Source organism: Mycothermus thermophilus (assembly GCF_041956435.1).
Source record: "Mycothermus thermophilus strain CBS 625.91 unplaced genomic scaffold VTJ04scaffold_1, whole genome shotgun sequence".
Lineage (NCBI taxonomy): Eukaryota > Fungi > Ascomycota > Sordariomycetes > Sordariales > Chaetomiaceae > Mycothermus > Mycothermus thermophilus.
The window spans coordinates 1,446,849-1,473,737 of record NW_027191427.1 but is presented as its reverse complement, the minus strand read 5'-3'; the positions used below and the strand labels follow the sequence as shown (position 1 = coordinate 1,473,737).

General features: G+C 55.6%; 14 protein-coding genes across 14 annotated transcripts; 6 read left to right on the top strand and 8 right to left on the bottom strand.

Moving 5' to 3' along the window:
* Positions 1-762: 762 nt before the first annotated feature.
* On the top strand, positions 763-1,240 carry VTJ04DRAFT_535 (uncharacterized protein; the record flags this gene model as incomplete). Its single annotated transcript, XM_069363456.1, has 3 exons — positions 763-813; positions 905-964; positions 1,034-1,240. The coding sequence occupies 3 exons, from the start codon at positions 763-765 to the stop codon at positions 1,238-1,240; spliced, it is 318 nt and encodes a 105-aa protein (XP_069223145.1).
* Positions 1,241-1,469: 229 nt separating this feature from the next.
* VTJ04DRAFT_534 (uncharacterized protein) lies at positions 1,470-2,018 on the bottom strand (the record flags this gene model as incomplete). Its single annotated transcript, XM_069363445.1, has 4 exons — positions 1,470-1,568; positions 1,637-1,707; positions 1,773-1,851; positions 1,911-2,018. The coding sequence occupies 4 exons, from the start codon at positions 2,016-2,018 to the stop codon at positions 1,470-1,472; spliced, it is 357 nt and encodes a 118-aa protein (XP_069223144.1).
* Positions 2,019-2,043: 25 nt separating this feature from the next.
* Positions 2,044-2,419, bottom strand: VTJ04DRAFT_533 (uncharacterized protein; the record flags this gene model as incomplete). Its single annotated transcript, XM_069363434.1, has 2 exons — positions 2,044-2,245; positions 2,406-2,419. 2 exons carry the CDS (start codon positions 2,417-2,419, stop codon positions 2,044-2,046), a joined length of 216 nt encoding a protein of 71 aa, XP_069223143.1.
* A 1,023-nt stretch (positions 2,420-3,442) lies between these two features.
* Positions 3,443-4,882, top strand: VTJ04DRAFT_532 (uncharacterized protein; the record flags this gene model as incomplete). The annotated part of the gene is made up of 1 exon (XM_069363423.1): positions 3,443-4,882. One exon carries the CDS (start codon positions 3,443-3,445, stop codon positions 4,880-4,882), a length of 1,440 nt encoding a protein of 479 aa, XP_069223142.1.
* Positions 4,883-5,177: 295 nt separating this feature from the next.
* On the bottom strand, positions 5,178-5,588 carry VTJ04DRAFT_531 (uncharacterized protein; the record flags this gene model as incomplete). The annotated part of the gene is made up of 1 exon (XM_069363412.1): positions 5,178-5,588. One exon carries the CDS (start codon positions 5,586-5,588, stop codon positions 5,178-5,180), a length of 411 nt encoding a protein of 136 aa, XP_069223141.1.
* Positions 5,589-5,663: 75 nt separating this feature from the next.
* On the bottom strand, positions 5,664-6,140 carry VTJ04DRAFT_530 (uncharacterized protein; the record flags this gene model as incomplete). The annotated part of the gene is made up of 1 exon (XM_069363401.1): positions 5,664-6,140. One exon carries the CDS (start codon positions 6,138-6,140, stop codon positions 5,664-5,666), a length of 477 nt encoding a protein of 158 aa, XP_069223140.1.
* A 267-nt stretch (positions 6,141-6,407) lies between these two features.
* VTJ04DRAFT_529 (uncharacterized protein) lies at positions 6,408-6,834 on the bottom strand (the record flags this gene model as incomplete). Its single annotated transcript, XM_069363389.1, has 2 exons — positions 6,408-6,750; positions 6,806-6,834. 2 exons carry the CDS (start codon positions 6,832-6,834, stop codon positions 6,408-6,410), a joined length of 372 nt encoding a protein of 123 aa, XP_069223139.1.
* A 746-nt stretch (positions 6,835-7,580) lies between these two features.
* VTJ04DRAFT_528 (uncharacterized protein) lies at positions 7,581-10,943 on the top strand (the record flags this gene model as incomplete). Its single annotated transcript, XM_069363378.1, has 9 exons — positions 7,581-8,749; positions 8,814-9,078; positions 9,141-9,316; positions 9,370-9,410; positions 9,480-9,553; positions 9,616-9,822; positions 9,906-10,111; positions 10,604-10,660; positions 10,727-10,943. 9 exons carry the CDS (start codon positions 7,581-7,583, stop codon positions 10,941-10,943), a joined length of 2,412 nt encoding a protein of 803 aa, XP_069223138.1.
* Positions 10,944-12,170: 1,227 nt separating this feature from the next.
* VTJ04DRAFT_527 (uncharacterized protein) lies at positions 12,171-13,618 on the bottom strand (the record flags this gene model as incomplete). Its single annotated transcript, XM_069363367.1, has 3 exons — positions 12,171-12,539; positions 12,601-13,147; positions 13,173-13,618. The coding sequence occupies 3 exons, from the start codon at positions 13,616-13,618 to the stop codon at positions 12,171-12,173; spliced, it is 1,362 nt and encodes a 453-aa protein (XP_069223137.1).
* A 2,710-nt stretch (positions 13,619-16,328) lies between these two features.
* VTJ04DRAFT_526 (uncharacterized protein) lies at positions 16,329-17,512 on the top strand (the record flags this gene model as incomplete). Its single annotated transcript, XM_069363356.1, has 2 exons — positions 16,329-16,391; positions 16,982-17,512. 2 exons carry the CDS (start codon positions 16,329-16,331, stop codon positions 17,510-17,512), a joined length of 594 nt encoding a protein of 197 aa, XP_069223136.1.
* Positions 17,513-17,832: 320 nt separating this feature from the next.
* Positions 17,833-18,616, bottom strand: VTJ04DRAFT_525 (uncharacterized protein; the record flags this gene model as incomplete). Its single annotated transcript, XM_069363345.1, has 2 exons — positions 17,833-18,456; positions 18,596-18,616. The coding sequence occupies 2 exons, from the start codon at positions 18,614-18,616 to the stop codon at positions 17,833-17,835; spliced, it is 645 nt and encodes a 214-aa protein (XP_069223135.1).
* Positions 18,617-18,650: 34 nt separating this feature from the next.
* VTJ04DRAFT_524 (uncharacterized protein) lies at positions 18,651-18,920 on the bottom strand (the record flags this gene model as incomplete). The annotated part of the gene is made up of 1 exon (XM_069363334.1): positions 18,651-18,920. The coding sequence occupies one exon, from the start codon at positions 18,918-18,920 to the stop codon at positions 18,651-18,653; it is 270 nt and encodes an 89-aa protein (XP_069223134.1).
* Positions 18,921-19,758: 838 nt separating this feature from the next.
* On the top strand, positions 19,759-20,866 carry VTJ04DRAFT_523 (uncharacterized protein; the record flags this gene model as incomplete). Its single annotated transcript, XM_069363323.1, has 2 exons — positions 19,759-20,064; positions 20,126-20,866. The coding sequence occupies 2 exons, from the start codon at positions 19,759-19,761 to the stop codon at positions 20,864-20,866; spliced, it is 1,047 nt and encodes a 348-aa protein (XP_069223133.1).
* Positions 20,867-22,622: 1,756 nt separating this feature from the next.
* VTJ04DRAFT_522 (uncharacterized protein) lies at positions 22,623-23,720 on the top strand (the record flags this gene model as incomplete). The annotated part of the gene is made up of 2 exons (XM_069363312.1): positions 22,623-22,937; positions 22,998-23,720. The coding sequence occupies 2 exons, from the start codon at positions 22,623-22,625 to the stop codon at positions 23,718-23,720; spliced, it is 1,038 nt and encodes a 345-aa protein (XP_069223132.1).
* Positions 23,721-26,889: the final 3,169 nt, after the last annotated feature.

Here is a 26,889-nt window from a genome sequence, read left to right as displayed (position 1 = left end):
TCGCACATGGGCGAAAAAGCGAGTCGGATGCCGGCTTGCAACAGGAAAATCGAAAGTTGAGTCGGGAGGGTTAGTTACAAGAGTACAGATTCGAGGTCAAAAGAATTGTGGTTTGATGTTGAAAAGGAATGAGGGTTTTCCTTGGACAATGGGGGCAAAAGTTTCGCCACTCCGCAAAGCCCCCCCCATCCTTTTAACTGTTAGTCATCGGATACTCCCCGCCGCGTCGGGTATCCATGCGGAGGCTCAGCCCGAGAGACGAGTGACAGCAATAATTGCTCGTCTTCGGTCCGAGCTGGTTGAATCCAGAATGCTCATGTTTTCGCCAAAGAAAGCCTGGAAAATCAACCAGCAAGTCGAGGCCTCCGCACCCACGCACCGGGAATCTTTGATAAGTATCAGACTTGCATCATAGGCTGGATGCAGTCGGCACTTGCAGCGCAAATGCAGGAGCATTGGGCGTGAACGTGACGCTTGCTAGGGGGGCAGGGGTTTTTATCCAGTCCAGGGTTGGCTGCGGAAAGGGGGGAAGTCAACCCGGAAACGGTGGGTCCCGCAACTGATGTCTTGTGGCGATATGATTGGCCAGCGAGACGGTCTGCAGCTGCGGACCGTCCTCACTCAGAAGCCACGTTTGGAGAAAGTGAACGTGACCTGGACCTGGACCTGGATCTTCAACGGCGACGGCAATTCGACGGTTGGTCCTCCATCATCTTCCAATTCTTGAACACAGACACGACCGAGGTTCGCCGTGTCATCGCGATGGCCGAACAACTCTTGGACCAGATCCGTGACGTGGTTGAGGGGCAGATTGTCCGTGTTTTCCTCCCCATCACCACACCACCTCTCCTCTCCAGCTCCAGCACAGACTATTAGGGATCCACTAACACATCTACGTCCGCAGGACTTTGAGGGCCAAAAGCTGGTCGAGCTCATCGTCAATGTCGCCCTGTCTCTCGTTGGGGTATGTTCTCTCGCTTCTGCGTGCCCTACTCCCGTCACCCTCTAACCTGGATGCTTCCCATTCCCGCAGGCCGTCGCTTTCCTCGTGGGCTACGTCCTCCAAGACATCAAGCTTGCTGTCTACATTGGTCTGATTGGCACCGCCGCCGTCTTTGTTCTCGTCGTTCCGCCATGGCCATTCTACAACCGGAACCCGGTAAAATGGTTGCCCGTTGGAGGGGGATTCACAGCTCCAGCAAACTTGGTCATTGATGAAAAGATGGTGCCGCGCACCTGAGAGAGAGGAAAACATAGTTGGGCAGGCAGGGAACGGGATGCATTTTGCGATTAAACCACAAAAAGACCAACTCCCCGCCATTTATTGTGCGTCTCAGTGTGTCCCATGGATGGATTATCATTCGCTGTCGAAGAACGGCGCTGGTGGCGCCCATATCCGAGTTTCCCGCCTTCTGCCCTCCCTGATACCTCTGGCTGTTTCGCGCTGGTGTAATAAACTCTCCCACTCTTCACCTTCCGTACTTCTGGAATTCCCAATCACGGTTGTCGAGTGGGCAGACTTGACGTGCCTTGAGCCACCGAGAGATGCAATGGAAGTGGAAGGCGTGCTACAGACGGAGGTTTGGTCAGTAAGCTATGATGAATCACAAACGCATCATGCTGGGGAAGGTCCTACATTGCAGATACCCCAGGCCACTGTGCACTCCTCGCTCGTAGCGGATGCTTGGTTCGCTTGGCACTCGATGCCTGTGAGGGAGAGAGACGGTCAGCGAGCAGCATGGGGACAACGAGTTTGAAGGGGGCCAGCTTACAGAGATCCATGATGTGATTCCGGCAGATGGCGCAGTTGTCTACCACGATATCCCACGCCCAGAGCGCAACGGCATTCCACTGGAGCATCATCGTCAGCGACCGTACGCAGCGGCAGCGGGGAATCGAGCTCCCTGTACCTTCTTGACCTCGAACCGCTTCTTCCCCTCCTTCCCCTCGCCATCGCCGCCCTTCTTCTTGGTGACGGCCGCCGACGTGGGCGCGTCGGTCATTTCGACGTCGGCCATGGCTTTGGATATTCCGGTCTCGAGTTCAGAGAATGGTAATAGATGCCGTCAAAGATTGGGCTGAAGGCACGCGACACAGAGCGGTTGGTCGGATGGATGCCTTGGGCGCTGGCCAGTCGCGGGGTCCGGCTTGATGGGTGTTGTTTTGGGGTTTGGTGGTGGCAAACCTGGTCGGGAAGGGAAGAAATTTGATGTAGTGGTTTGGAAATAGGTCGACGCCTGCTCGGCTAAAAGAAACCCAACAGAGAGAGGAAAATGAAGGAGGGAGTTGGTGGTGGTCGGTCAGAGGCTAGCAAGAGGTCCAGGGCAGTTCTGACCACAGGCAAGCAGCCGCAGCTTGATGTTGGAGGCTGCAGGCACCAAGCCCCGCTATCTTGCCTATCGCACCCCGATACGCGCATGTCTGTTGCGCTCCTCTGCACCACTCTTCAACGACAGGAAGACAACGAGGCTTTGACATCATATTACTACACCCAGACAATCTGACTTTTTCTTTGCACCACGAGTACATTTTTGTCTCTCTTATTTTATTATTTTTCTTTTAATTTTCCCCATAAAAACCTGGAAAATTGCATGCTGATGTACTCTCTCCAACAACATCCATCCCGGCCGAAGGAACTCCACACTGCCAGCGGACTAAGTACTCGTAGGGAGACCATTTATTTCTATGACCGGCAACAATGTTGGAAATTTCCAGACATTAACTTACCACTTCCAGACAATCCTCAGAAACTCAGCTGTTCCCACCCGTGGACATCACCTTTATTTGGGGCTTTTATAGGCTTCCGTCTGTTGCTAGGACGAAGGACCTCGGTGTGTCAAGGTGAGGTTCAGGTGACTGCCCAAGCCATGTTTGGGTTGCGCTTTCAGCCTTGTCTTGCCCAGGCGACCAACCGCCGCTGTCGATCCTGTCACCTGCAGCCCGCCAAACAAAAGACCCAGGGCCTCCCTCCCCACCTCCCACTTTCGTTCCTCCTTCCCTCTCTCTCCGCCTCCCTGACAACAACCTCACCAGTTAGAAGCACGCGACCATGCCATAAAAACGGTTTGAGAACAACCTAGAATTCTCTGCACGACTGGTACTTCCTCTTCAACGCCTATTTTTTCCCATTTCCTCGTCGTCTGTTAGGTTGGGCTGCGTCCCTTCGGTTTTGCTTTGGGTTGCCCTGCGCCAATCACAGGTTCGTTGTCCCGCCGATCGCAAACGCAACAACTCTGAGGCCACCCCAAACCTAACCCCAGCGAGCCAGACTCCAATTTCCGACACTTCCTTCCGGCTTCAACTTCATCATACACACAACCTTCAACCCTTCGATCGACCATTTCTCTCTCTTGACGATTTTCCCCATTCGCAAGGATCGTCTCCCAACCTCGTTAGCACAACTCTCCGCCACCGTGAATGCTCCCGTCAAGTCATACCCCTGATGGAGCAACCGACAACACAGGCTCAACGGAACACTCCGGCTCGCCGTCGGCAAAAACGGCCCGTCAACTCCCCAGCCCGCAAGAATTATGCCTCCGAGAATGACGTGCCGAACGAGGTGACTTTTCCCATGGAGCTGGGGGGTCCGCTGACACCGCGAAAGTCGGCCGCCAATAGCCCGGCCCCACAATCACAATCCAAGTCGCAGTCCAAACCGAGGCCGCCACGGAACAACAGCAACAACAACAACAACGTGAATGGGAATGTCAATGGAACTGGGAACGGTCACGGTCACGGTAACGGCAACGGAAACGGGAATGGAGGCCGGCGCGGTAAACAACCGGCGTCTCCAGCACCAGTTAAGCAAGGCAGGACGACTCCTCCTCAGTCAGCGTCGTCCAAACCGATCGCCGAAGCCGCCTTCGCTGGCGCCACCTTCCACGCTTCTCCGGCGCCCTCATCGCTCCCGATCCCGAGCTTCTTGGCCAAAGCGCTCGACTCGCCTCCATCCGCGGCGGGAGCCAACGGCCGCGTCCTTCGGGAACCTTCTCCCCCAGCCACCGACACTGAGGCCGTCCCAACTCCGCAGCACCGTCTTCTCGCTCAGGCTGTCGATCGCCAAGAGTCGCCTCTCGACATCTTTTTCCGGGCCGACCGTGAGGAGAAGGAGCGCGCTCGCCGAGCAAGTTCCGCAAACATTCTTGGCAATTCCACGCTCGCGTTTTCGCCGCCCTCCCAAGTTCGATCTCCGGCGGAGCCCAAGACCGTCCCCAATGGCGTGGGCATTGCAGGGAACCGCCGCGCGGGTTTCCAGCGCACACCCTCGGGTGGAATTCCCGCCAGCGAGCTCAACGGTACTCCATCCGACTTCATCGGGCCCGCCCTCTCCAAGCCGTACCAGGAGCGCATCCGTGAAGCGCTGAACGCCAAGCGGCAGCCCAATGGAGCCCAGCAGCCACCCAACCTGGCCCAGCAGGAATCCGCCATGGACATGACGGAGCGTTTGAAGCGATTCCTCGCCATTCCGTCTGTCACGGATGAGCAATCCGCCCCTCCTGTCCAGCCATTGTCGAAGCCGTTGACTTCTGGCGTGCCGCCTCCACTGACCTTGTCGAACGGCAACCAAACCCGGCCTCCTGCCGACTTGGCCTCGCCCTTTGCTAGCCCGGGTTTCCCACCAAACGGTGCTGCCATGCCGCAGTCTCCATTCTCTCCTGGTTTCGCGCCGCAGGGTTCGACTATCCCGCCCCCTCTCGCTCCGCGCGCCGCTGCGCCTGCCAGCGCTGCTGCTTCTGCTGCTGCGCCATATCTGCAAAGCAGCCCTTCGAGGAACAATCACGCGGCGGAGATCATGCGCATGGAGGAGAGTCTCAGGCGGATTCTCAACCTGGGTGGAGCACCTGCAGCCACCGTTCCTCCGAGCGGGTATCAGAGCTCTTAGATGTGGGAGACGCTGGCCATGACTTCTGGGGGGGATTCACGTGGGGTTGGCTCTGTGAGGATTCCTACTATGGCAGGTCCGACATGAGCTTTCCTGCTGGGTGAGTTTCCCAGTGAAGTTTGACTCGCGGCCGATATTCTATCCAGTCGTGGATGTTTGAGTTATCTTGTTTGTTTTCTTATGTTTCTTTTTCCTCGTTCTCTGTTTCATTTCTTACATTTCGTTTCCTTTTTTTCTTATTCGCGATGCTTTCATCTCGGCGTTGGTGGCGAGTCCTCCGGTTCTTCTTCTCTCTCTACAATCGGGTCGGTCGGTCTTTCTCGGTTCGGCGGTTCGGCGGTTGCTGGAGGGCGTGGAATCGGGACACGGGCACGGCGACGGCGCAGGATTGTTTTTGTTTTTTCTTTCTACGGGGTTTTCGGTTTCGAACGCAACAACAACGGCATCGGCATTTTTTTTCGGCGCAAGCGGGGGCGTTGGGAAAACGGCACGGCACAGACGGATTCTCTTGGACGCGGGCGCACGGGTTCCCTTGTGTGAGTTTGTGTTGTTGGTTGGTCGGTCGCTTTTCATCATCGTCATCACATCGGCACAGGTGCACGGGCGCACGGCGGTCGCGTTTTTTTGGTTTGTCTCGGCTTGTCTTGTCATTTTCCTCTACGGCTTTGCACACTCTCTCTTGATGATCGCTTGCATCGGGATGCATTTGCTTGGGGGGGCCTGGTTCTGGTAGGGATTTGTGGGGGGAGGAGTGTATTGGTGAAGTGTGTGGGATTGGTTTTTATGTTTGAGTATTCTGTTCGGTTTTCATCTGCTGGTGCGCTGTCCTTGGATGACTGGTCTCTTCGCTGCTGCCACCCCCCGCCGTCGACGACGAGATCGACGATGACGATGAAGACGACGGGTTTCCAAGATCTCGGCCTCCATTAGGGAGCTTCTCAGTTCTGGCACCCGATGTCTCACGGTGTGGTGTTTCCCACGAGAAATACCCATCAACACTGATGGTGGGAGTGGTGGCGGACGGACAGGTCGGGGACTCGGTTCGGCCCGGCGGATGACTCTGATCGATGGACAGATCTGGAGAGGGATGGCAAGAAGGTTGTGGATCGGCGCCACTGGGGTTGGGATGGATGGTGATGGCGGGGTTGGAGATTTGGGGACGGCGTGGTTCAACCATTTGGCGCAAAAGGGCAGGGATCGTGGTTATCCTCGGGTCATGACATACGTGCTGTACATCCCGCTCCGCTGGGCGAGCCATCTGTCTTTGGGTTCTTCGGTGTCATGTCGGGTTTGTCTTTTTCTTGTTGGAGAAAGATATGTTTGGAATGGGATGGGGTGGTTGGTTCTGCAGGTGGTGGTGTGGAAGATGGATGGGTGGGTGGATTGGGAGGAGGAGGATTGGGTTTTGGGTTGGTTCTTCATTATCATTACAGCCCGTGAGATGGACGCCCCGGGTTCTGGGATGTTTCCTGGACATCGGCGGGGATCCAAGCTCGGGAAGATCCGCAGAGCGGCCTGGGGCTGTTCAGACTGTCCCTGGACATGTCCGGTTTGAACGGCCTTGGAAGGCAGGTCCCTCGTGGACCTGGACTTTGCTCACCATCTTTGCTGCTTGGAACCTCCTCTCCCCGGTTGGGAAGGGAGGGAGGATATATCGAGCGCGGCTGGGGAGGGAGTCTTGTTCCAAGTCGTTGAACGACGGACTGTCCGGAGCCTGTGCCGCCCCAGAGCCCCCGACTTCCCGGTACCTCCTACGGTTTCTCACAAGACGACACGACCCGACTTTGACATCATCAACACCTTCATCATCGTCATCAACGACCTCTGGGGCATACGACGACACAGCCACATCAGAAAAACCGGACAACCTAGAAACGGACACAAAAAAGAAGAAAAAAAAGAAATATTTTGGGAGGCATATACGGGTCGGACTTTCCGGGCAAGATGATCATGATAGCACTTTTAGACGCGCCGTCGCCGCCGTTGCGGGCTTTGTTACGTACCTAGCTAGGGCAGTCTTTAGATGTCATGAATGAGGACGACTTGTCTCCCATTGTGTGTTGCTGGGTTGAGGTTCAGTGAGGATGGCTTTGTCTGGCAGATGTAGTTCCGTCGTATTCTGTAGTCTTCCGTAGATCTTAGGTTTTGTAGTTGCTGATTTACCTCATCTGGTATCCGCAACAGGATAAGGTTCAAGGTTGGGCCCAAGAGCAGTCATGTCAAAAATGGGATGGAGGGGGTGGTTGCGGACAGTATTGCGGAACCTCAGTGTCGCGGAAGGGGTTGCGAGAAGGGGTTGCGGAAGTGTTGCTGGGGCGCCCTTGTTTGTCCAAAGTCAACGGTTTGCCTTTTCATCTCCTCCCAACACAAACTACCCACACACAATCAACTTTCCGTCCAGATCTCGACTCAACAGTCCTGAGGAATCGCCGCGCTTTGCGCATGAATGCGCATCTCCTTTTCCGTTCAACTCTCTTCCCAAATAATCCGACTTCGCGTTCTTTCGTTTTCCCCCATCCCCGTGCAGGTCTTGGGGAACGCGCTGTCACGTGACCACCAACGACATCTCTCATCGCTCACCTCCTGCTGGGCGACAACTCCTGAGCGTCGCCTGCCCCTGATTTAGTGCCACCGCCATCCAAAACCCGGCTTGTCGTTATTTGGGACTTTTAGTCATCGACTGAGCGGCAGTTCCGAGATGGCGGATCCGTGGGTTTCGAGCATCAATGGCGATGAAGACGAGGATGAGGCTCTGAGAATCGCCATCGCCCTCTCATTGGGGGAGGATCCTGGCCAGAGGAGGACGGCGGTGCAGGATGAGAGGGCCAGCGGCACTGGGACTGGAGCGGGTGGGCGTGGTGCGGTGATTGATTTGACGCTGAGTGACGATGAGGATGGGGATGTCGCTGTCCGCGGTAGTGGACGCGGCAGTGGACGGGGTGGAAGCGTCGGTCGCGACACCAGCACAAACACCAAATCCGCCTCTTCAATTCCAGCACCATCTTCATCGCGACCACCAGCAGCTGCGACAGCAATGCCAACATCAACACCCTCAGTCCAACCGGCAACCCAACATCCAACCCAGCCTTCTCGGACAGCAACACCCGCAGGCGAACCTGCCTCCGTCTTCGCCGCCCTCGGCCTCGACAGGCGCAAGATGGAGGAAGAACGCCTCGCGCGCATAAGGAAGCGCAAGGCCGCCGAATTGGGCGCCGCCGAGCCCACCACCACCACCACCGTCTCCGGTTCATCATCAACCACAACTTCAACCCCATCATCCAGCGCTAATAGACCGGCCCAACGCCCCCGTCTCATGGATGACATCCTCGGACTGGAGGCGAACCCATGGTTTGTCCCGTCCTACTCCTCCGCATCATCTTCCTCCTTCGCGACGCTTCCGTCGGACTCGTCAAACCCGCCGCCTGCCCCGCCGGCATACAAAGGACCGCCGGCTCCGCCGCCGTCGGTGACAGCTTCGGACAAGGTGATTTATGCTAATCTGCCTTATTCTCGCCCTCCCCCTCCGCCGGGGGCGGGGAGTGATGGTGGTGGGCTAAGGGGAGGAAGGGTGTTGGGGTCGGCTCAACCTGTGTCTCCAGCATCGGAGCCGGTGACGGTGAGGAGAGAGGGCTCAGCGGCTGGTGGAATGTTGGGCCCAACGGTGCCGGCAGCAACATCGACAACTGGGCTAGGTTCTGGACTATGGGCGGGAACTTCACAGGCTGCGAGGGGTTCGGTGCCCTTCCCGCGCGGGTTGGTCAAGAAGACTTGGGCCTTTGGCCAGCCGCGACGTGGGGATGATATCAAGATCGAGGAGGTGCTGCAGAAGGGGCAGTTGCAGCTGGCGGTGTTGAGCTCGTACCAGTGGTAAGTTCCGTTCTCCGGTGCATGAACCCAAGACTGGCTGGTGCTGACGTTTGATGCTCTCCAGGGACGAAGAATGGCTCCTTTCCAAGATCGACATCTCACGCACGAAGCTTATCCTGGTCGCCTACGCGGCTGACGAGATCCAGCAGGAGCAGATGCGCGCCAACGTGCCCCGGGAACGGATCCGGTTCTGTTTCCCGCCGATGGGTACTATGGGAAGCATGCATTCCAAGCTGATGATTCTCAAGTTTGATGGGTACATTCGGATTGTGGTGCCCACGGGCAACTTGATGTCTTACGACTGGGGAGAGACGGGGACGATGGAGAATGTAGGTTGCTTGCTCTCTTCTCTGCGCGGATGAATGACGGGTGCTGACGAGGTGGTATGCAGATGGTGTTCCTCATCGACCTCCCGAAACTTCAGCCCGACGCGGAACAGAAGATGACGCCGTTTGCGGATGAGCTGCTTTACTTCCTCGGAGAGCAGGGGCTTGACGATAAGCTCATCGCCAGCTTGCGGCATTATGACTTCAGCGAGACGGCGCGGTATCAGTTTGTTCATACCATGTGAGTCGAGCACGTCTGCTTTTCATGGGTGATAGCCGAGCTGACCTTGCCAGTGCCGGAACTCATGGCTCGGAGGATGCTTGGAAGAGAACTGGTAGGTGTTGCACCGTGCCATGTTGTGTGGTGACCTTATGGAGAGAAGGACTGACTGAGCATGGTGCAGGCTATTGTGGCCTTGGCCGAGCAGTTTGCGCCCTCGGGCTGAGCACCTCGGATCCCATCGACATGGACATCGTGGTACGTGGCGTCTTGAGAAACAATCTGAGCGTCTGACTGAGGTGTTGCTGACCATGGGGAAGTGCGCCTCTCTTGGCAACGTCAACAACAGCCTCATCACGGCTCTCTATCACGCCTGTCAGGGCGATTCCGGACTCAAGGAGTACGAGCTTCGCACGTCAAAAGGCCAAGGACGGGCCCTGGGGCAAGCCGTTGCGGCTGCCAAAGCGCATACGCGCATCTTCTTCCCCTCGCTCGAGACGGTTGCTCAGAGCAAGGGCGGTAAAGACGTGAGCGGTCACACACCCGTGTTCTCTTTACTCTTGGTGTATGTTGTACAGGATGGCTGATGGAAAGTCTTGATGTTTTCTAGGGCGCCGGGACGATCTGTTTCCAGTCCAAGTGGTGGCAGGCCTCGACCTTCCCCAAGGAGCTCCTTCGCGACTGCAAGAATGTCCGTCCCGGCGTGCTGATGCACAGCAAGATGATCTTTGTCCGGCCCAGCGGTGTCCCGGCTGCTACGTCGCGGACGAAGAGTTTTGCGTATGTTGGCAGCGCGAACCTGTCCGAGAGTGCTTGGTAAGTGGTGGTTTCTTTTTTGTCGTCATGCTTTTTCTTGCAGATGACCGGGCCTTGTTAGTCGGGTCTTTGGACGGATCGAGGGCACAAGTGTGATTGTGTCTTGAGAGAGTCACCCGTCCGATTGTCTCTTGAGAATCGCTTCGTCCGAGAGTCACTTCGTCCGATTGTCTCTTGAGAATCGCTTCGTCCAAGAGTCACTTCGTCCGATTGTTTCTTGAGCGCCACTTCGTTCGATTGTTCGTCCGATTGCCTCTTGAGAGTCGCTTCGTCTGATTGTTTCTCGGGAGTCACTTCGTGCGATTATGTCTCGAAGGTCACGGCTTTGATCGTGTCTTGAGAGAATCACGTGAAAGTCACGTGTGCGATTGTTGTCTCGAAAGGGGTCCACCGCCGAGTCCTTTTGTCTACGTCGCGTTTAAGACTGGCTTTGACGGCTCGAGAATACATCTGCTTGGGTAACGCTGCTAACGGAATCGATGTCAACCACAGGGGCCGTCTCGTCAAAGATGCCAACACTGGCCGACCCAAGATGACTTGCCGCAACTGGTATGTACCTGGGCTTAGCTCGATGGGCTTCTGATTAATGTGAGCGAGAGGACTGACATGATGAAGGGAGTGCGGTGTCCTCATCCCCGTGGGTGACGATGTCCCAGGTCTGGAGGTGAAGCTGGAGCAGCCGGTCGCGAACAGTTCCAACGCGCTGAGCGCCGTGTTTGATGGTCGAGTGCCAGTCCCGATGGAGTGGCCTGGTCGGTCGTTCGCGGCGGGAGGTGGTGGTGGTGGTGGCAGCGCAGCTGCAGTGACGCCTTGGTTTTACTCGGAGAACTGAAGATGCGGGGTTGAGGATCGCGTTGGGCTTGAGTTGGCGTGTTTGCTTTTGGCTTTGGGTGAGTGAGGGGATTCCTCACCCTGTCTGGTACGTGATATCGTGTGAAGACCTACTTGAGTGTAATAATGAGAGTCGTTGGTCGGGTACCCCTTCGCGCCTTGGGGGTTTTGATCGTGCTGATCTCGTCGGCGGGCAGTTCAAGTCCCTTGATCGGTCGAGGTCGATGAGTTCTACCTTGAGTGTAATAATGAGAATCATCGATCAGACACTCCTTCGCGCCTCGGGGTTTTGATCGTGTTGATCCCGTCGCGCCTGGGGGTTTTGGCCGTGCTGATCCCGTCAGCAGGCAGTTCATGTCCTTGGATCGGTCGAGATCGATGGGTGCGGGCCAATGGGCTGTCTGCTCTAAAGACATCGGTGGGCAACATTACGCGTAGAATCACGGCGATGGTGTTTTGAAGACGCAGGGTTACTACTCGAATCTTCCCTTCACTTGGAGAAGGAATAGGATCGCGAAAAGCCCAGGAAAATGGGCTAGGTTGATGGATTGACTCAACGCGCCATACGCCTCGGGACGGCCATAAGAAGCCGGTGATAAAGTGCGTCTCTGGCTTCACGGCCACTGATTTTTTGACTACTCTAACAACAACAAAACCACTTCGTCCGCGGCGGCCTGCTTCAGCATACCAAAAGAAAGTTAACTTCTGACTTTAGGAAAGCGGGAATATGAGGAGAGCCTGCGACGATCCGAAGATCCCCAACCTCCATCGTGGTCCGCGACTTAAATCCCTACAGCTTCAGCACTGTTCGCGACATGAGACCTCAAACTTAATCGCTTAATCACAGCGGGCGACTTAAGGCTCGAAACCAGCTCAATTCCGCGACTCTTGACTTTCCGCAACATCTCAACCCGCGGCCAAGATTTCTCCGCGACCTCCTTAAAACTCATCACAAGCCCACCACCAGACCCAGAACCTTAAAACAACCCAGCGCCCAAACAAACAAACAATTGACCGACCCGGGGGAGAAATATCGGGGAAGTGGGTGCGGTACCTCTGGTGGGTAAAGTTCAGAGGACCGACTACACACCCAAACATCCCAACTACTTGATTCCTTAAAGACAGGCCCTGCCAATTGCACACTTGAACTCAACCCTTCCCAATCCTTCCGATCCCGGCCCTTGGTCATGGTCGCCCTCGCCCTGGCTTGGGTGGGTTTCTTTCCGGATCAAGGCGTGACAAACAAGCCCGAGCTTGCACTGCTCAGCGGCGAGCTGTCATCGCCGTCCTTGTCCTTGCGTCCCTTGGGGGTCTCAGGCTGCTTGGGCTCGTCGGGCTCGGCATCATCATCATCATCATCAGCCTCGCCATCCGCGTCCCCATCCTCATCCTCATCCTCATCATGGTCGCTCTCGCCAGGCTCGGAATCCTGGTCGTCCTTGTCCTCGTCCTCCGGCTGGTCCATGGGCTCGTCGTCATGCTCGTCGGCCTCCTCGTCCTCGGGCTCGGCAATACGACGGCTCTTGCGGCCGGCGCGCAGCTTGAGCTTGCCCTTCTTACCGTGATTATTTTTCTCCGGCTTCCTCTCTGGCCATTGCTACACGATGGTTAGCATCTTTTCGTGGGTCTGGAAAAAAAAAAAACCTTAGGTCACTTACCCCAGCTCTGGGCGCACTCCGGCACCCCCAGCAGGTTGCGCAGAGCCGGCCGGTCTTCCCGCTCTTGGAGATGAACTTGTCCAGCGTGTGAAAGCACTTGCACCTCGAGCACCGCTTTAGTTCCTTCCTCATCTCCTCGAGCTGGCGGCGGTACTTGGGGTCCTTCTTGGCCATTTCGATGACCTTGGGCGGGAGGGGCGGGGCGCGTCTCTTCTTCTTTTTCTTCTTCTCCCCCTCAGCAGCTTGCTGCGGGGGGCCTTGCTGCTGCTGCTGCTGCTGTTGCTGCTGGTCGTCCACTGGGACGAGCGGGGCGGGGAAAACGACGGGGTCCGCCCACATCACTTGACGTGGGCCGGGAAGACCTTGGGAGGGCACCTGCCCCTGGTGAGGGTGCAGGGCCGGCGGCTGCTGTTGCTGTTGTTGCTGTTGCTGTTGCTGCTGGGGTTGCTGCTGCAGCTGCAGCTGGTGGTAGTGGTGGTAGTGGTGGTGATGGTGGTAGTGGTGGTGGTGATGGTGGGGGTGGGGCGAGGCCCCCGAATTGCTGCTGCTGCTGCTGATGAGCAGCCCACCACTGTTGCTGCTGCTGTTGCTGCTGGTCCTGCTGCTGCTGCTGCTGTTGCTGTTGCTGTTGCTGCTGCTGCTGCTGCTGGCCCGCCTCCAGCTGCGGACCCTCAGCCGATGGGGAACCCGGCTGGGTCCCCAACAGCCGAGGGTCGACCAGCCGGAGGTCGAAGGGCATGTTGTCGCCAACATGCCCAACGACATTGCCGGCCGGGGCGGGGGGCTGGACGGCGGCGGGGGCGAGCACAGGGGCGGCCGGCGGGAGGGGCGTCAAAGTTGCCGGGCCGAGCCCGGTGACGGCGTCGGCGGCGGCGGCCGGGGTGCCGGAGTCCTCGGGGGGGGTCCCCTGGTACCCCTCCCCCGCGTAGCCCCACCCGGGAACGGGGGGGTACTGCTGGGTGGAGGGGGACGCAGGCTGGTCCCCCGAGTCCTCCTCCTTGAAGTGGCAAGGGTTCATGTTTAAAAAAAGACAAAAGTTTTTGGCGGGTGAGCCGCGGATTTTTGTTGTAAAGAAAAAAGTAAAAAGCGCGCGAGAATTGCGGAGGAGGTTGTTGGGGTCGTCGGAAAACTTGTTTCGAGGTTCGGGGAAGAGAAGAGGAAAAGGTAGGAAGTGTGCGAGAGCGAAAAGGTTTTCGGGATTTATCGACCCGGATCTTGGGATTCTGCCGGAGTTGGCCTAATGGGCACCCATTGACGCATTGACCACCGCGAGTACAATAGCAGACGCGTTGAATAATGGTAAACAGGAAGAAACGCGTTCAATAATGGTACCAAATGGGAAGAACCGCGTTTAAGATGGGTAGAGCCGGATTTATATACAGCCGGATTCCGAAGGATGAACCGCGCCAGAGCCCCCATTCGGGCAACCACCATCTGATCTTTTCTTTCCATCGTCTGATCTCTTCCTTTGTTTACCTACAATAGGTGCCCTTCCCCTGATCCCATTGTTGCCCTCCTCATCTTCAGATGAAGAGTCTCAACGGTCTGAGGGCAAGTGTGTAACTCCAACAGGCCGACATCAGCCCGGTAGGTTGATGATGGGAAAGATGGTTCTACGAGAGATTCCTTTCAATCCAGGCTCCAAGTCATGCTCCAATATCAAACAACAGGCTGATGAAGAGAGCTGCACTCCAACAGGCCGTACCGGTCCCATCTCGCTTCATGGTGAGAGAGATGGTCTTAGAGATTTCATTTCCAGATCCTAAATAATGCTTTCAAAATGCCCATTCAGCGTAGAGACACCCTTAAGAAGCCATCCTCCTTGGATGTTTGACTTCCTCCCCGTCAACAGGTCGATATCACCTCCATTTCACTTCATGGTGGGAGAGATGGCTCATCAGTGACATTCCTTTCCAGACCTCAAATGTTGTCTTGGGACGAGACACTCCCTTAATGTAGGAGCATCCTTAAGGGGATCTTAATTTCTTTTGATGGTTTACTTCCTTACCAGGCCTTCTGTCAAGTGTTGAGGTTTGAGATCCTCTCATTCCTGCTCATGCCTTGGGTCACTACCACTTTTTCCTTCCACCAGTTAAGCAATCTTGGTTGATTTTGACTAAATGATCACGATCTACGAAGTTATTAGGAATGTGTGAAAACAAGCCTTGCTGTTCTGCTCCTAAAGTTGCTCTGTCCCCAATGTGGCTCTGTTACTCATGGTGTTGTTGGTGACTGAGTTCCTAGACTTTGGACAAACCATGGGACTCTCATGTACCAACTTACTAATTTACCCTTAGAAACGATTCAAGCCAAAATGACCTCAACGAGACAAGACCGCCGATAAGACAGCCTAAAGTAGGAAGTTAGCATGCCAAGGGCTTCCTCAGAGCGTATCCGCGGCGTGTGTGACCTTGAGTAAACCTTCCCACAACCTCTTTCTACAGCATCTTCCGCGACAATTTAAGACAATCAGCAACAGCAAGGTACTTCCACAACTTAAGCATATCTGCAACCTTACCTTATGATTAGAGAAACCTTAATTCCTTGGGATGACCGTGATAAGCCAGCCCTCATTACCCGGGAGGACCGCGCTAAGTAGAGCAGTCATCCCAAGTCCCACTCAAGGAACTATCTACCTGCTTAATCTCCGTCCTCTCCATCATGACAGGCACACCAGGGCAGTACTTAAATCTCAGGATTACCTCGCACTTTTGTGATAAGACCGGGCACTTCAACATCTTGAACACCATCTGCCAGGCTCATCTTATCCTGTACCACTGGAGCGTGTTACTTGTGAGCACTGCTTAGACCCCTAACGATTTTCGTTCTTTGTCTGGCCCCAACCCTCTGGTAATCTCCAGCCAGCAGAAGGAAGGTGGGAACAAAGCAGGACAGTGGGCAGCCCCGCTGAGAAGTGACATGAAGACTGCTGTGTCCCTGGAGAGTGGACTCAAGAGAGACGGGACGCACACAAGCGCGAGAGCTGGACTGAGGCCCTCATCCACCGTCATCAACCTCTGTCCGGCCATAAAGAAGTCCACCCCACCATTCTGTCAGGGCGTTGGAACTCAGTTGCGAGGCATTGGAATGCAGGCTGCATGGCGTTGGAATGCATGTCGTCGCGGATGTTGGAATGCAGCGGGATACCCTGGTTCTTGACCCCTGCTTGGCCCCGCTGCGGCTCTGTTTGACAGCCCCACACCAGACAAGGGGAGCCGCAGCCAAGCACAGGACCCACGGATCTGTCTTGCCAAGCAACTTTAATTCGACTTCATGCGTCTTGGCCTGCAACGTCCAGAGTATGCATCACCGCCAGTACCTCAATAACGGCAGGAAACAAAGCATGTTTTTAAACATCTAAGACTCGGGTTTTTGAGTGGGGCCTGAATGGTTTGGTGAAAGTGGGTTTGGAGATTCGGTGGCGTTTGAAGATGGCAAGAACTCGGACGCGTCAAGTCCGCTGGCAACATCAATGAGCGAGGGAGGCCGCAAGCTGGCTCAGCTCTTTGGTCTCACGTTCTTGCAAGTTGACAGAGGGCGATGGGGCGCGGCAGAATGCCCAAGCCATTCACTGCCTTGGTTCCCTTCTAGTCAACCTGGTGCAGTTCCAGTCGTGTTGTTGTCTGCAACCATTTCTCTGGACACATGAAGTCCGTTTCAAGAGAGCCTGATGCTGTCTGATGCATGCAATTGGTACGGCACCTTCTGGGGTCCTTGCCCCAAGACCGATGCGCAACATCACAACCGGAGTGAAGCTGTCCAATGAGCCTCTCTCTGGGCCAGGACCCCAGGTCTGAAGCCTCAGCTTGTCACACATTGCACTCCAGATGGGAGAGACGATGGCCAGCATCATGGCCACAAGCAGTGGTCCACGCAACACTTTTCTAACTCGAGCGGGCACAATCGAAGATCAAGTTCTGCTCCAGTCCCCAGGGCGAGAAGTCCAACCAAGCTGGGGAAGGGAAGGAAGACACTGGCTTTGGCGAGACATCTTGGTGAGTGTTGACCTCCGGGCTTGCAGGATGGATGATGAAGAGAGCTGCGCAGGTTTTGGGCTTCAAGCGACAACTGTGGGACAGAATTGGCTTGCATGAAGACATCACGAGACAAGGTTCCTGTGCTACAGAATGATGGAGAGGTTGGGCCAAAAGTCAATTACCACTGACAGTCGGTCGCTTGGTCGGTCGACCGACTTCCTGACCCTTGATGTGTTGAGATGCCCGAAAAATCACAGAAGTGCTAGGAATCAGTACGGCAAGGAAAATATCGAATACATGATCCATCATCTCAATCCTCTCTGTCCCTGTTCCTGGTCATCCCCTGAACCGTCCCACCCCGAAAGACAAGCAACACCATGTGCTGAAACATCGTGGAGACGCAGAACCTCAGCCCACCTTATCAAGATGCCGCTGCGACCACCGTCTCTATCACCAAGCTACCCTTTCTCCCATCTGTCCTCGTATTCCCCCTGTCACTGATAATCTTCCTAGGAATTCTCCTCGAAATAATTATCCACCTCGGACAGGACCCCGTGACGCTGAACCTCTTCGTTGTAGTCGACCATCGCCGAGCTTCTGGAGAGCCGCTTGCTGACCGATTGGCCAAGCCGGATGCCGAACCGGTCTTGGAGGGAACATGCTTCGACGGACGCTCCGGCAGCTTCCTGCTGGGTAGGCTGAGACAGAACTTGGCTGACGACTTGTGGAATGATCTGGCTCCCGGCATTGAGCGGAGCGGACGCTGTGGTTTGGTGCTAAAGGGTCTGGACCGGCGGAACCACTGGCTCGATCTGGCCCACGGCCGGGTGATGAGCGACACCGGCTCGCTGAAGCAGGTCGGCGCTGGTGACTATCGCCTGACTGCTGCTCGCAGCCACGAACCGGTGGGAGCCGAGGCCGCAATGATGGGGTGAAGGGCGCCTGCCGGGACAGGCACTTTGCCAGAACCCAGTGAGCTTAGTACAGGAAAGAAAAGTATTGTACATCATCTCTCATCTCTCCCCGGGATCTCGTGAAAAGGTTGTACATGATCCATCATCACATCACCACCGACCATCTTCTTCCCCGTGTCCCGCGATCAATCTCAGCCAGAGCTCTCACAGCATTGGGCATCTCTCCCCCCATGACATCCCAAATCCTCGCGATGAAAGAGTCATCAGACCAACATCATTCATCTTATCCTTTCCCGAGGCACCGACGATCCTCCTCCGTCTCAAACTCCCCATTCCGTACTCTACTCATCATCTTCCTCCGCCTCCAGATCCCCATCCCACACTTCAACATCGGAGTCCTCAAAGTAGTTCTCTAAGATTTCGGGCTGCTGGGGAGCAGCTTGGCCATCAGCCGGAGGTTGGGCAGCGGCAGGAGGGTTCGCCGCGGGGGCTGGCTGTGGAGACATGTCGGCGTTGGTCAGGAACGACCGATCGCTGAGCAGCCACGGTCCGGTTGCAGCCGGGAGGGCGGCGTTGGCCTGGCCCTGAGGGGGCGCTGCTGGGACGGGGACATCGTTGCCGTTTGTCCAAACTTCAAATTCGCTTGTTCGTCCGATGCCGTTGTCGTCACGCATTCGGCGTGGGCGGAAGCCCTGACCTCGGGGGATCGGACCCCAGAGGCCGGGGTCCAACGACGCGACGGTGGTGCCGACGAGGTTCCAACGGGGGTGATGTCGGGGCCGAGGCAGCCAAGCGTCGTTCCCCAAGGCGTCTGCGACGGAATAGTACGCGACGACGCCAAATCGGCGGCCGCCCACTGTAAAGAAGGTGATTCTTTTCGCGAGACCGCCTTGCTTTGCCGTTGGATGACCGACGTGTGACCCGGTGTACGGTGTCCAGCCATCAGCGACGTCGAGCTCAACTTGCTGGGACGATGGTCAGTGACGGCTGAACACAGAAGAGCAGGAGATGGAAAAGTGATGGGATGGGGATCGGAGCAAGAAGAGAGGTCCAGCAGGAGCATGGACAGTGGAAGAGCGTTGGGAGCAGGAAGGAATGACTTACCCGGCCGTAGGGCCCGACCATTTCGTGGGGATTAGTGGTGACCTCCCCGTAGAGATCAAATACCAGAAGGAAGGGTGCGGCGGTCCGTCCAGGACAGACCGTCCTTCCACCGTTGGATAGCATTGGGGGAGTTTAGCATTGTTTCAATAACAAAAATCCATCCGCTTTGGATGGACTCGCGGAGGACGTCTTGGCCTGGGGAGGCCTGGTAAAGGTAAATTCGGCCGTCGATGGCGGCCTGGACCACCATGGCGGCGTCCACCATGGTGGCCAGAAATCCGAACCATGATGGCACCAGGTCGGGGTTTTGGTTGGGGGTGTTCATCTTGATCGGGTCCTTTTGGTCTCAAGAAGGGATGTGTGGCTGCGAGGAGTTCTCAAGAGGGGCGTCGTCGCCGTGAGGGAAGGCTTTGGCTCAACAGGTTGGTCGCGGAGAGTAAAGTGACAGAAGCTGGTGTAAGGGACAGAAGTGAGTGGTGAGGATGAATCGCTGTTGAGATGTGAGAAGCAGGCAAAGAAGTGATGAAGGGAGTCGAAATTGTTTCTGACAACCGAGTGAGCTCTCAACTGGCCTTGCTTGGGGAAGAAGAAGAGAGAAGCAGATGGATTTCAAAACACCAGATAAAAAGAGGGTGGCTCACTCTAGCCGGCGAGACGAGATGGGGGCCTCACTAGCGTGTCGCCGGCGAGGTCACCGGCGCACGCGGTTAGGGTTCTTTGCTCTATTCATCTTAACTCCAAGAGTATGTCCTGCTGAGATTAGGTTCTGCTCTCAAGTGTCTGTGGGTGTCCTGGCAACCATGGCCAGAGTTGGGATAGAAAGCAAACATCCCCCTTTGAACTGGTGCCAGATTCTGGACAGACCTAAACCTAAACACCGGGAATAACTTCCCCCGGACATGCCCCGCTCGCCGGCGAGTCTCTCTTTGACAGATGATTTAGTCCAGGATGCACCAGTACTCACCTACACTTCTTTTCCCAACTCCAAAATCTCCAGACCGACCAGTCAACTCTCCAACCCCTCCATTCACCTTCCTGGAGAAAGTGGAGTTCTTCCAGCCATACCATCACATAATTTCCTGGCAATCCTTCTTCACCAGAGAATTTCATTTCCCTTGAACTCGCCTCGGCATTCACCCTCGGCGACTCTCACTTCGATCACAATGGCGGCCGCACCTGTCATACCTTCCTGGAACGGCTTCTTGGCCACGAATTACGACGCAGCTCTTCTCTTGGAGCTGGGCCTTCGCGGACTGATTCCGATCTACCACAGTCCTCCAGCAAATCTCGGACTTGGATCGCTGATCCAATCCGGAACCGTCCTCATAATCTCGCAGCCAACCGCGGCGAGGATATGGAACGCGCCTCGGTTCAGGGATGGACGGAGCTGGAGCGACAGCCGCTCGCTCCGCAACGGCTACCTGGTATACCGAGAGAGGGCAAGGGCCGCGGACCCTGTTGAGAATACAGTAAGTAGCCCGGGCCCCAGCGACATGAAGACGACCCAGTTTAACTTATATATTGCTTTAGGCACCCGAGCTGGGCGCACCGGCCTTATACAGGCCTATCCTCGGTTCCCACCTCGGCCGGAACGGGTTCAAACAAGGTGGTCTCGTTAAAAAGGCGATAAGCTTCGTCATTGCCGGCACAAAGTATACCATTAATTGCTACTATACCAGGGATGATATCGTCAATGGGCAGCTCGTCCGGCCACGGTCGAGCCTGCTTTGGGCTATTGCGAATCTGGCGGCCCTGACACCACGTCAGGCCATTTGGAACAGTGGCATTACCATCACTAATGATGGTGGTATTGCCCATGTTCACCAGGTGCAAAGATGGGCAAACGTGGTTCAGGTGCCGCCCCCCGCCGCTGCTGTCGCCCTAATCGCCCCCATCGTCCCCATGCTACCAGCCCCGTTCGCCCCCATCCTACCGGCCCCGCTCGGCCCTCAGCCAGCCGCGCTCCCAGCGGGCCCCGCCGCTTTCCCGGCTGCTCCAAGCATTCCGGCCAGCTTTGGTCCCTCGGCAGCCTTCCCAGTGGGTCCGGCCGCCCCGGCCCCTCCGGCCACCACTGCCCATCCCGGCCTTCAGCTCGCCGCCGCCTTCTCGGTCGCTTCAAACATCCCGGCCAGCGTTGGTCTCTCGGCCGCCATCTACCCAAGCATTCCGGGTGCTCCCATTGTTCCGGGTGCCCCCGTTGCGCCGGCGGGGACTGGAGGCGAAGAGGAAGATGGTGACGGGGAGGATGAACTCGATGATGAGGAGTTTTGAGATGGATATTGCACAGAGTACCAGCGAGGTGGAACGTGTGGTTGGATGATGAGACAGGAGGATAGTTGGGATTTTTAAGGACGAGCGTGGTGAGGATATCATGGGTGCTTCGATCTGAGAGAAGGGTTGTTATCTGTTGGACGTTCTGTACCCCAACTGGCACGGGGAGCATTGTTTTATATTTGATGATGAAGATGAGGAGGGCAGAGTGGATGCTCTGGCATGAGAGGAGTTTGTATCTGTTTGATGTTTTGTATCTCAGCTGCGCCGGGTAGCATTCTTCTCCTGTGGTCGTCAGATGAGTGTATTATATCTCACCAGTCTTTCCTTCTTCATCGAGCGTATCGCCTTTTCCTGTTATCCCAACAGTTGTGATACGCAATCGCCCGCGATTCTGCGTGTCTTTGACTTTTATCAGCGATCGTGTAGCCTCAGTGACCTGTTCTTTCCGCTTGCCCTGCTCTAGTGCCATTGCTTACCATGTTCTCTCTTCAAACCTCCTCGAGACTAATCTCTTCCGTCTCAGCCATTATCTTCCAGACCAGAGTACGGCGACCGTCAGAAACGGCTTCAGAGAAGCCACAGTCGTCTTGAAGGAAAGTCAGTCCTCCTCATCCTTTCCAGTGCTACCAACTTCGCAGAAAAGAACACAAGATTAGGTAATAATCACAATGAGAATTGAAGCTCAACAAATTCACACCAGTGCGACTATCCTCTCCAATTCCTCCTCTTCTTTTGATCCCCTCCCTGCCAATAACTGAGTCGTGCTCAGGTTAGTCGGCTGCTCCTCTGTCAACCTCACCGTCGTCTTCATCGTCCTCGTAAGACGGGAGTCCATCATCTTAATCCCTCATGATCGTCTGGTTGGCGGTCGGTTGTCCTCAGCAGTTCCTGCTGCAGTGCCGGATAGACGCCTGGAGTGAAGCAGTGACTGTAGTCTTAATCGGGCAGGAGGCGCAAGTCCTAGAAATACGGTGAGGGACAGGTCGCTGAACAATCGTTGTACCAACAGACTGCCCATCTTTCGTAGCTCGCCCGGCTATCTGTCTCTCTCCGCTGATTTGGAGAGACGCAACATACAACCCGAGGACAGGATTCCTTTCTGCAAGAGGGGACCTGTTCTATTTTCAGCGGTTGTCCATCAAGAGAGGTGTTCAATGCATAGAGTTTCTCAAACATTCTTAATCTGGCTGATAGTTGGGGTGGTCGGAAGGGGGCGCGGCGAGGTCATCGTCCTAGGGGAATCAGCGCCAGTTGGTGCAGCAGCCCCAGGGCCTTGAATCTCGATCACGTTCGTCCAGACCTCAGCCTGGAAAGTCCTCCCCTCGCTGCCGTCATCGACGATAGCAGAGTCCTTTCTTCTATTTATCTCAACTTAAGAGTAGATCTTTCTAAGATTAGGTTCTGCTTCCTCAAGATTAATTAGTGTCCTAGCAAGTGTAGTTTGAGTTGGGATAAGAATAAATACCTTATTCCTTAGGTTCTACACAAGCCTGAACCTAACTGCCCCATTCGCCGGCAAGTCGCTTTCTAACAGAGGATTTACTTGCAGTGTACATCAGTACTCACCCACACTTCTTCCTTCTTCCTCCAACAAGTTCTGTCAGGCCAACAAGATCTTCTTCCCTGAACTCCAAGAAGTCCTGCCAAGGCATCCAGAACCTGGAACCTGCATCAGCACAACTCAACCCGAACCTCACCTCTGACCTGATCTCATCCACGATTCTCCCTTCTCTCTCACCCGCAGATACCGACCATGAGTCTCATCCCGGGCCTTGATCCCCGCTTGGCCTTTCACGGCTTCCTGGCGACTCCTTACGACGCCATGCTGCTATTGGAGGCGGCATTGCAGGGAAAGATCACGGTGCACGACAACCCCGACTCAACCAACTTCCTCAATGACGTGGTTGCTAGTGGCTCGATCATCATCATCGCAAGGCCCAAGACGTCGCTCAAGTACGAAAAGAATCGCTTCCGCGATGGCCATTCTTGGAGCAGCAGCCGCCGTCTCAAGAATGGATATTTGGTGTTCCGGGAGAAGGCCAAGAAGGATGAGCCTGTCCACGACACGGTAGGTCCCAGTACGCGTCAACAGTATCCTCTCCTCACACAATACTGACAATGATTTCAGACTCAGGAAACCCAAATGAAGAATATCTACCATCCATTGCTGGCCGCCCACGTCGGCATGGCAAACGCCAAGCGCGATGGACTGATTAAAAAGACAATCAGCTTCACCGTTGACACCAAGAAATACATCATCACGTCATACTACACTCTGAACGACATCTTGACGGGGACGCTGACCCGCGTGCGCCATCACATCGCCTGGAATGCTCTGAACTTTGACAAACTCCGCCCCAGGAACGCCATCTGGGACGGGCTGCCTCTTGACTACGTCATGACTAATGACAATGCCGTGGGGAGGTCTGCCCAAGTCCAAGTCTGGAGCTCAGTTATGCGTATCATTGGTCCTGTGGAGGCCCCAGTCGCCCTCCCCGGCACACCTGCCGAGATCGACGCGCTCCTCAAGAAGGTTCTTGCCGAGAAAGCTCTCGCCGGCAAAGCTGTTGCCGAGGCACCTCCCGTTGCCAACCCTCCGGCTGCCAGCCCTGCCAACCGTCCGACCGTCAACCCTCCGGCTGCCAACCCTCCGGCTGCCTACCCTCCGGTTGTCTACCATCCGGCTGTCTACCCTTTCATGGCTTACCTTCTGGCTGCCAACCCTGGCAACCATCCGGCCGCCAACCTTCCGGGTGCCAACCCGCAGGCTGTTTACCCTCTGATGGCTTACCCTCAGGCCGCCTACCCTCCCGGTGTTTACCCTCCGGCTGCCTTCCCTCCCGCTCCCTAAACCCTTGCGCATAACCTCCCGCCACTGCGACCGCTTCTGGATCGCCAAGTTTTAGTCCGACCTTCTCCCCCTCAATGGTTCGACCAAGGCGACAGCACTGTTTCGCAACCGGTGCCCTTCCAACCACGGCGGCAGAGGCCAACCTCGAAGTACCAACAACTTAAGAGGCTAGGAGGATGGATCTGAGTGGACGATGAAGACAGCACTGAGGTCGGCGGAGGGGAGCTCAAGTACTCTGAGCACGGGTCCGTGATTTCTAGGGGCGGGATTGCAAAAAGGGGAAATGATAGGGAGGATGGAAAAATTGGTACGGAATTGTTGAGTTTCGGTTGTCAGATCATGTATTATTTTGTTTTCCTTCCCAGCAGATTAGGAGCAAAGGCAAGGATGAAGAGGATAGGCCAAGTTTCTCGGGGCGACTGTGGCTTCTCTGAAGCCCTCTCTGATGGTCGTCATGGTTTGGTTGGGAGAGGAATCATCGAGATGAACGAGATTGGAGTGGAGGTGATTTAGAGAGAGGAGCATCGTCCGGTTAATGGAGCGGGACAGATGCACAGATTAGGTACCTTTGTCGGTTAATGGGATTTCTTTTGACCGTATTTTCCGGAGATTCGTAACCTTGGCTACCTGGTCGGTCTATGATCAAAAGCTGATATGTTTTGTGAATGTCTCGCGAGACTGATCAATCCTAAAGTTCCCCGGTCTGCCCAGTGAGCTGTATGAATAGGTGAGTTTTGCTCTACCCCATCATCGTTCTGTCTCCCCAGAATAACTACGCTGCGGCGCTCCCTGGCCCCGCCGGCCTCCCCCAGTTTGGTGACGACTATCCTTCCTGCTCCCGCTGGCGTTCCCCAGATTGGTGGCAACGCTGCGGCCCTTCCCAAACCCGCCGACCTTGCACAGATCGGCGACGCAGCCGCCCTCGCAGGCACCCTTGGCTTCCCCCACATCGAATTCGCCGCCGAGGACTACGTCGAGGACTACTAGGAGGCCCACGACGAGTACTACGATGGGAACTTCGCCGAAGTCTTCGACGAGAATTCATCGCTCGGACGCTGACCCGGCCGCGCCCGCCTCTGTTCATCCCAACTGCCACCGACCGCCGGGCCTGTCCCCCACCGAATTGCAAGGAATCGCGCCTTCTGCGTAATCAGGACTAATCCTAAGCACGAATCGGTCAACTACAAGGAGTGTTCAGAGGAAGGGGAGGAAGTGGAGGGGATAGAGAGCGCTGGCAGAGATTGTTTAAGTATTTTGTATCATTGTTATATATATCTTGTTTTCTCTCCTGGTAAGGCAGCAGCATAGGAAATGACGAGGAGGACGGTTTTCTTCTCGAGACGACTGTGGCTTCTTTGAAACCCTGTTTGAAGGTTGTCATGCTGTGGTCTGGGGTGATCACGGTAGAGATGAACGAGGTTGGCCTTAAGGAGCTCTGGAGAGAGGATCGTCGTCAGGTTTTTGAACCAGGACAGAGGATATCCTCAAGCAGATAATGGGAGTTTTTTTTGGGGACATTTCGTTATGACTTGTAACCTTGGTTAAGAAGTCGATTCTGATAGAGAGCTGACAAGTTTAGTAAACGCACTCACGAGACTGATCAATCCCAAATTCCTCTGGTCTGGCCCAGCAGCCGTATGAGTAAGGCAAGCTTTCCTCCTCCCCATCATCGTCCTGTCCATGCCCATTCTGAACACATCTTGAGTCCTCCTCTTTCTCCGTCATCGGACAGGACCTCCACCCCGTTATTCCGTCATCGTACCCCTCCGTGCTCCTCTTCATGCTTGCTTCCTCAAATACCCTACTCAACCTCATCCTTCAAAGCAGGACCTTCTACCCTCCCCCGCCCCTACTCCCTGGAACGGCACCCGAAGCGCCGGGGCCTGCTCTGAAGAGTGACAGCCGGAGCGCTGGGCAGGGCCGGGGGGACCGGGATAGGGGCATCCGGGGAGGCAGCGGCTGCCGGGTGCGGCACGCCCACCACGTTGGACCATCCTTGAACTTGACTAACATCAGCAACACCACCATCATTAGTGATGGTAATCCCCCCGTTCCAGATGGCCGGACGTGGTGTCAGGCCTGTCAGGTTTGCAATAGCCCAAAGCACGCTCGACTGCGGGCGCATAACTTTGGCCGTTGATCATGTCGTCCCTGGATTTGGCTGACATTGGCACACCACCGTCGTTTTGTACGGCCGGAAGTGGTTGGTAAAAGTTCTGGTGACCCGGGTTCCACCGCCTAGAGTGATGCGGAAGTTAAACTGGACTGCCTTTATATCACTGGGGTCCATGCTACTTACTGGGCTGTGTTTCCCACTGCGTCGCCGCCTTTGGCTCGCTCTCTATAACGAGATGGCGATTTCTGAGGGAGCGACTATCGCTCCAGCTTCGGCCGTCCCAAAATCGAGGTGTGTTCCAAATCCTTGCGGCAGTCGGCTGTGAGATGATAAGGACCGTTCCAGATTGGATAAGCGATCCAAGTCCGAGGACGGGTGCGGGGTCGTAGTAGTAGCATCAGGAAATGTAGTGGGTATATAGTGTGATATGGATGATCGGGTTGGTGATGGTGGCTGTTCTGGCGTGTGGCCTCTTGGAAGGCCCGGGACAGGAACATGTCCGACATTCCTATACATGGCTTTGCCTGCCCCATAGAGTCACACTCAGAAGCAAGTAGGAGACAGTCCCATAACAAGCGCTGTGTGTTGACTCAGCCTTGTCCAGCTCGCGTCCATCCAATCCATGCATCTGAAGTGTGCTTTCACCTTGCGTGTTGCCACACAAACTCTCTCAGCCACAGATCCTGTCATTGGGACCGCCAGCTGAGCAGACTTATGAGACTTCCTGAGGTTTGATGTTGTCTCTCGCCGTGAGTCACAGAGACAACCTTAAAAAGACGTGGAGGACAGCTATCGACAATGAGGAAATCCACCTGATGGTCATGCTTGTGCCATGGACAAACCATGACAAGCACCAAATGATGCGTTAGAACGTGCTGACTATCGGGCCCTGAACACCGGCAAATCCAACGCGCAAATGGGGGTGTTGTTTGTGTTTTCGTCCTGGATTGCCATCGCCAGTCACCGAACCATGGGAGTTGGTCTGCCAGTCTTAGGACACAAGGTCCAACAAACGTGTCCGTCACTACAACCTTTTCGTTATGCTGACCCCTT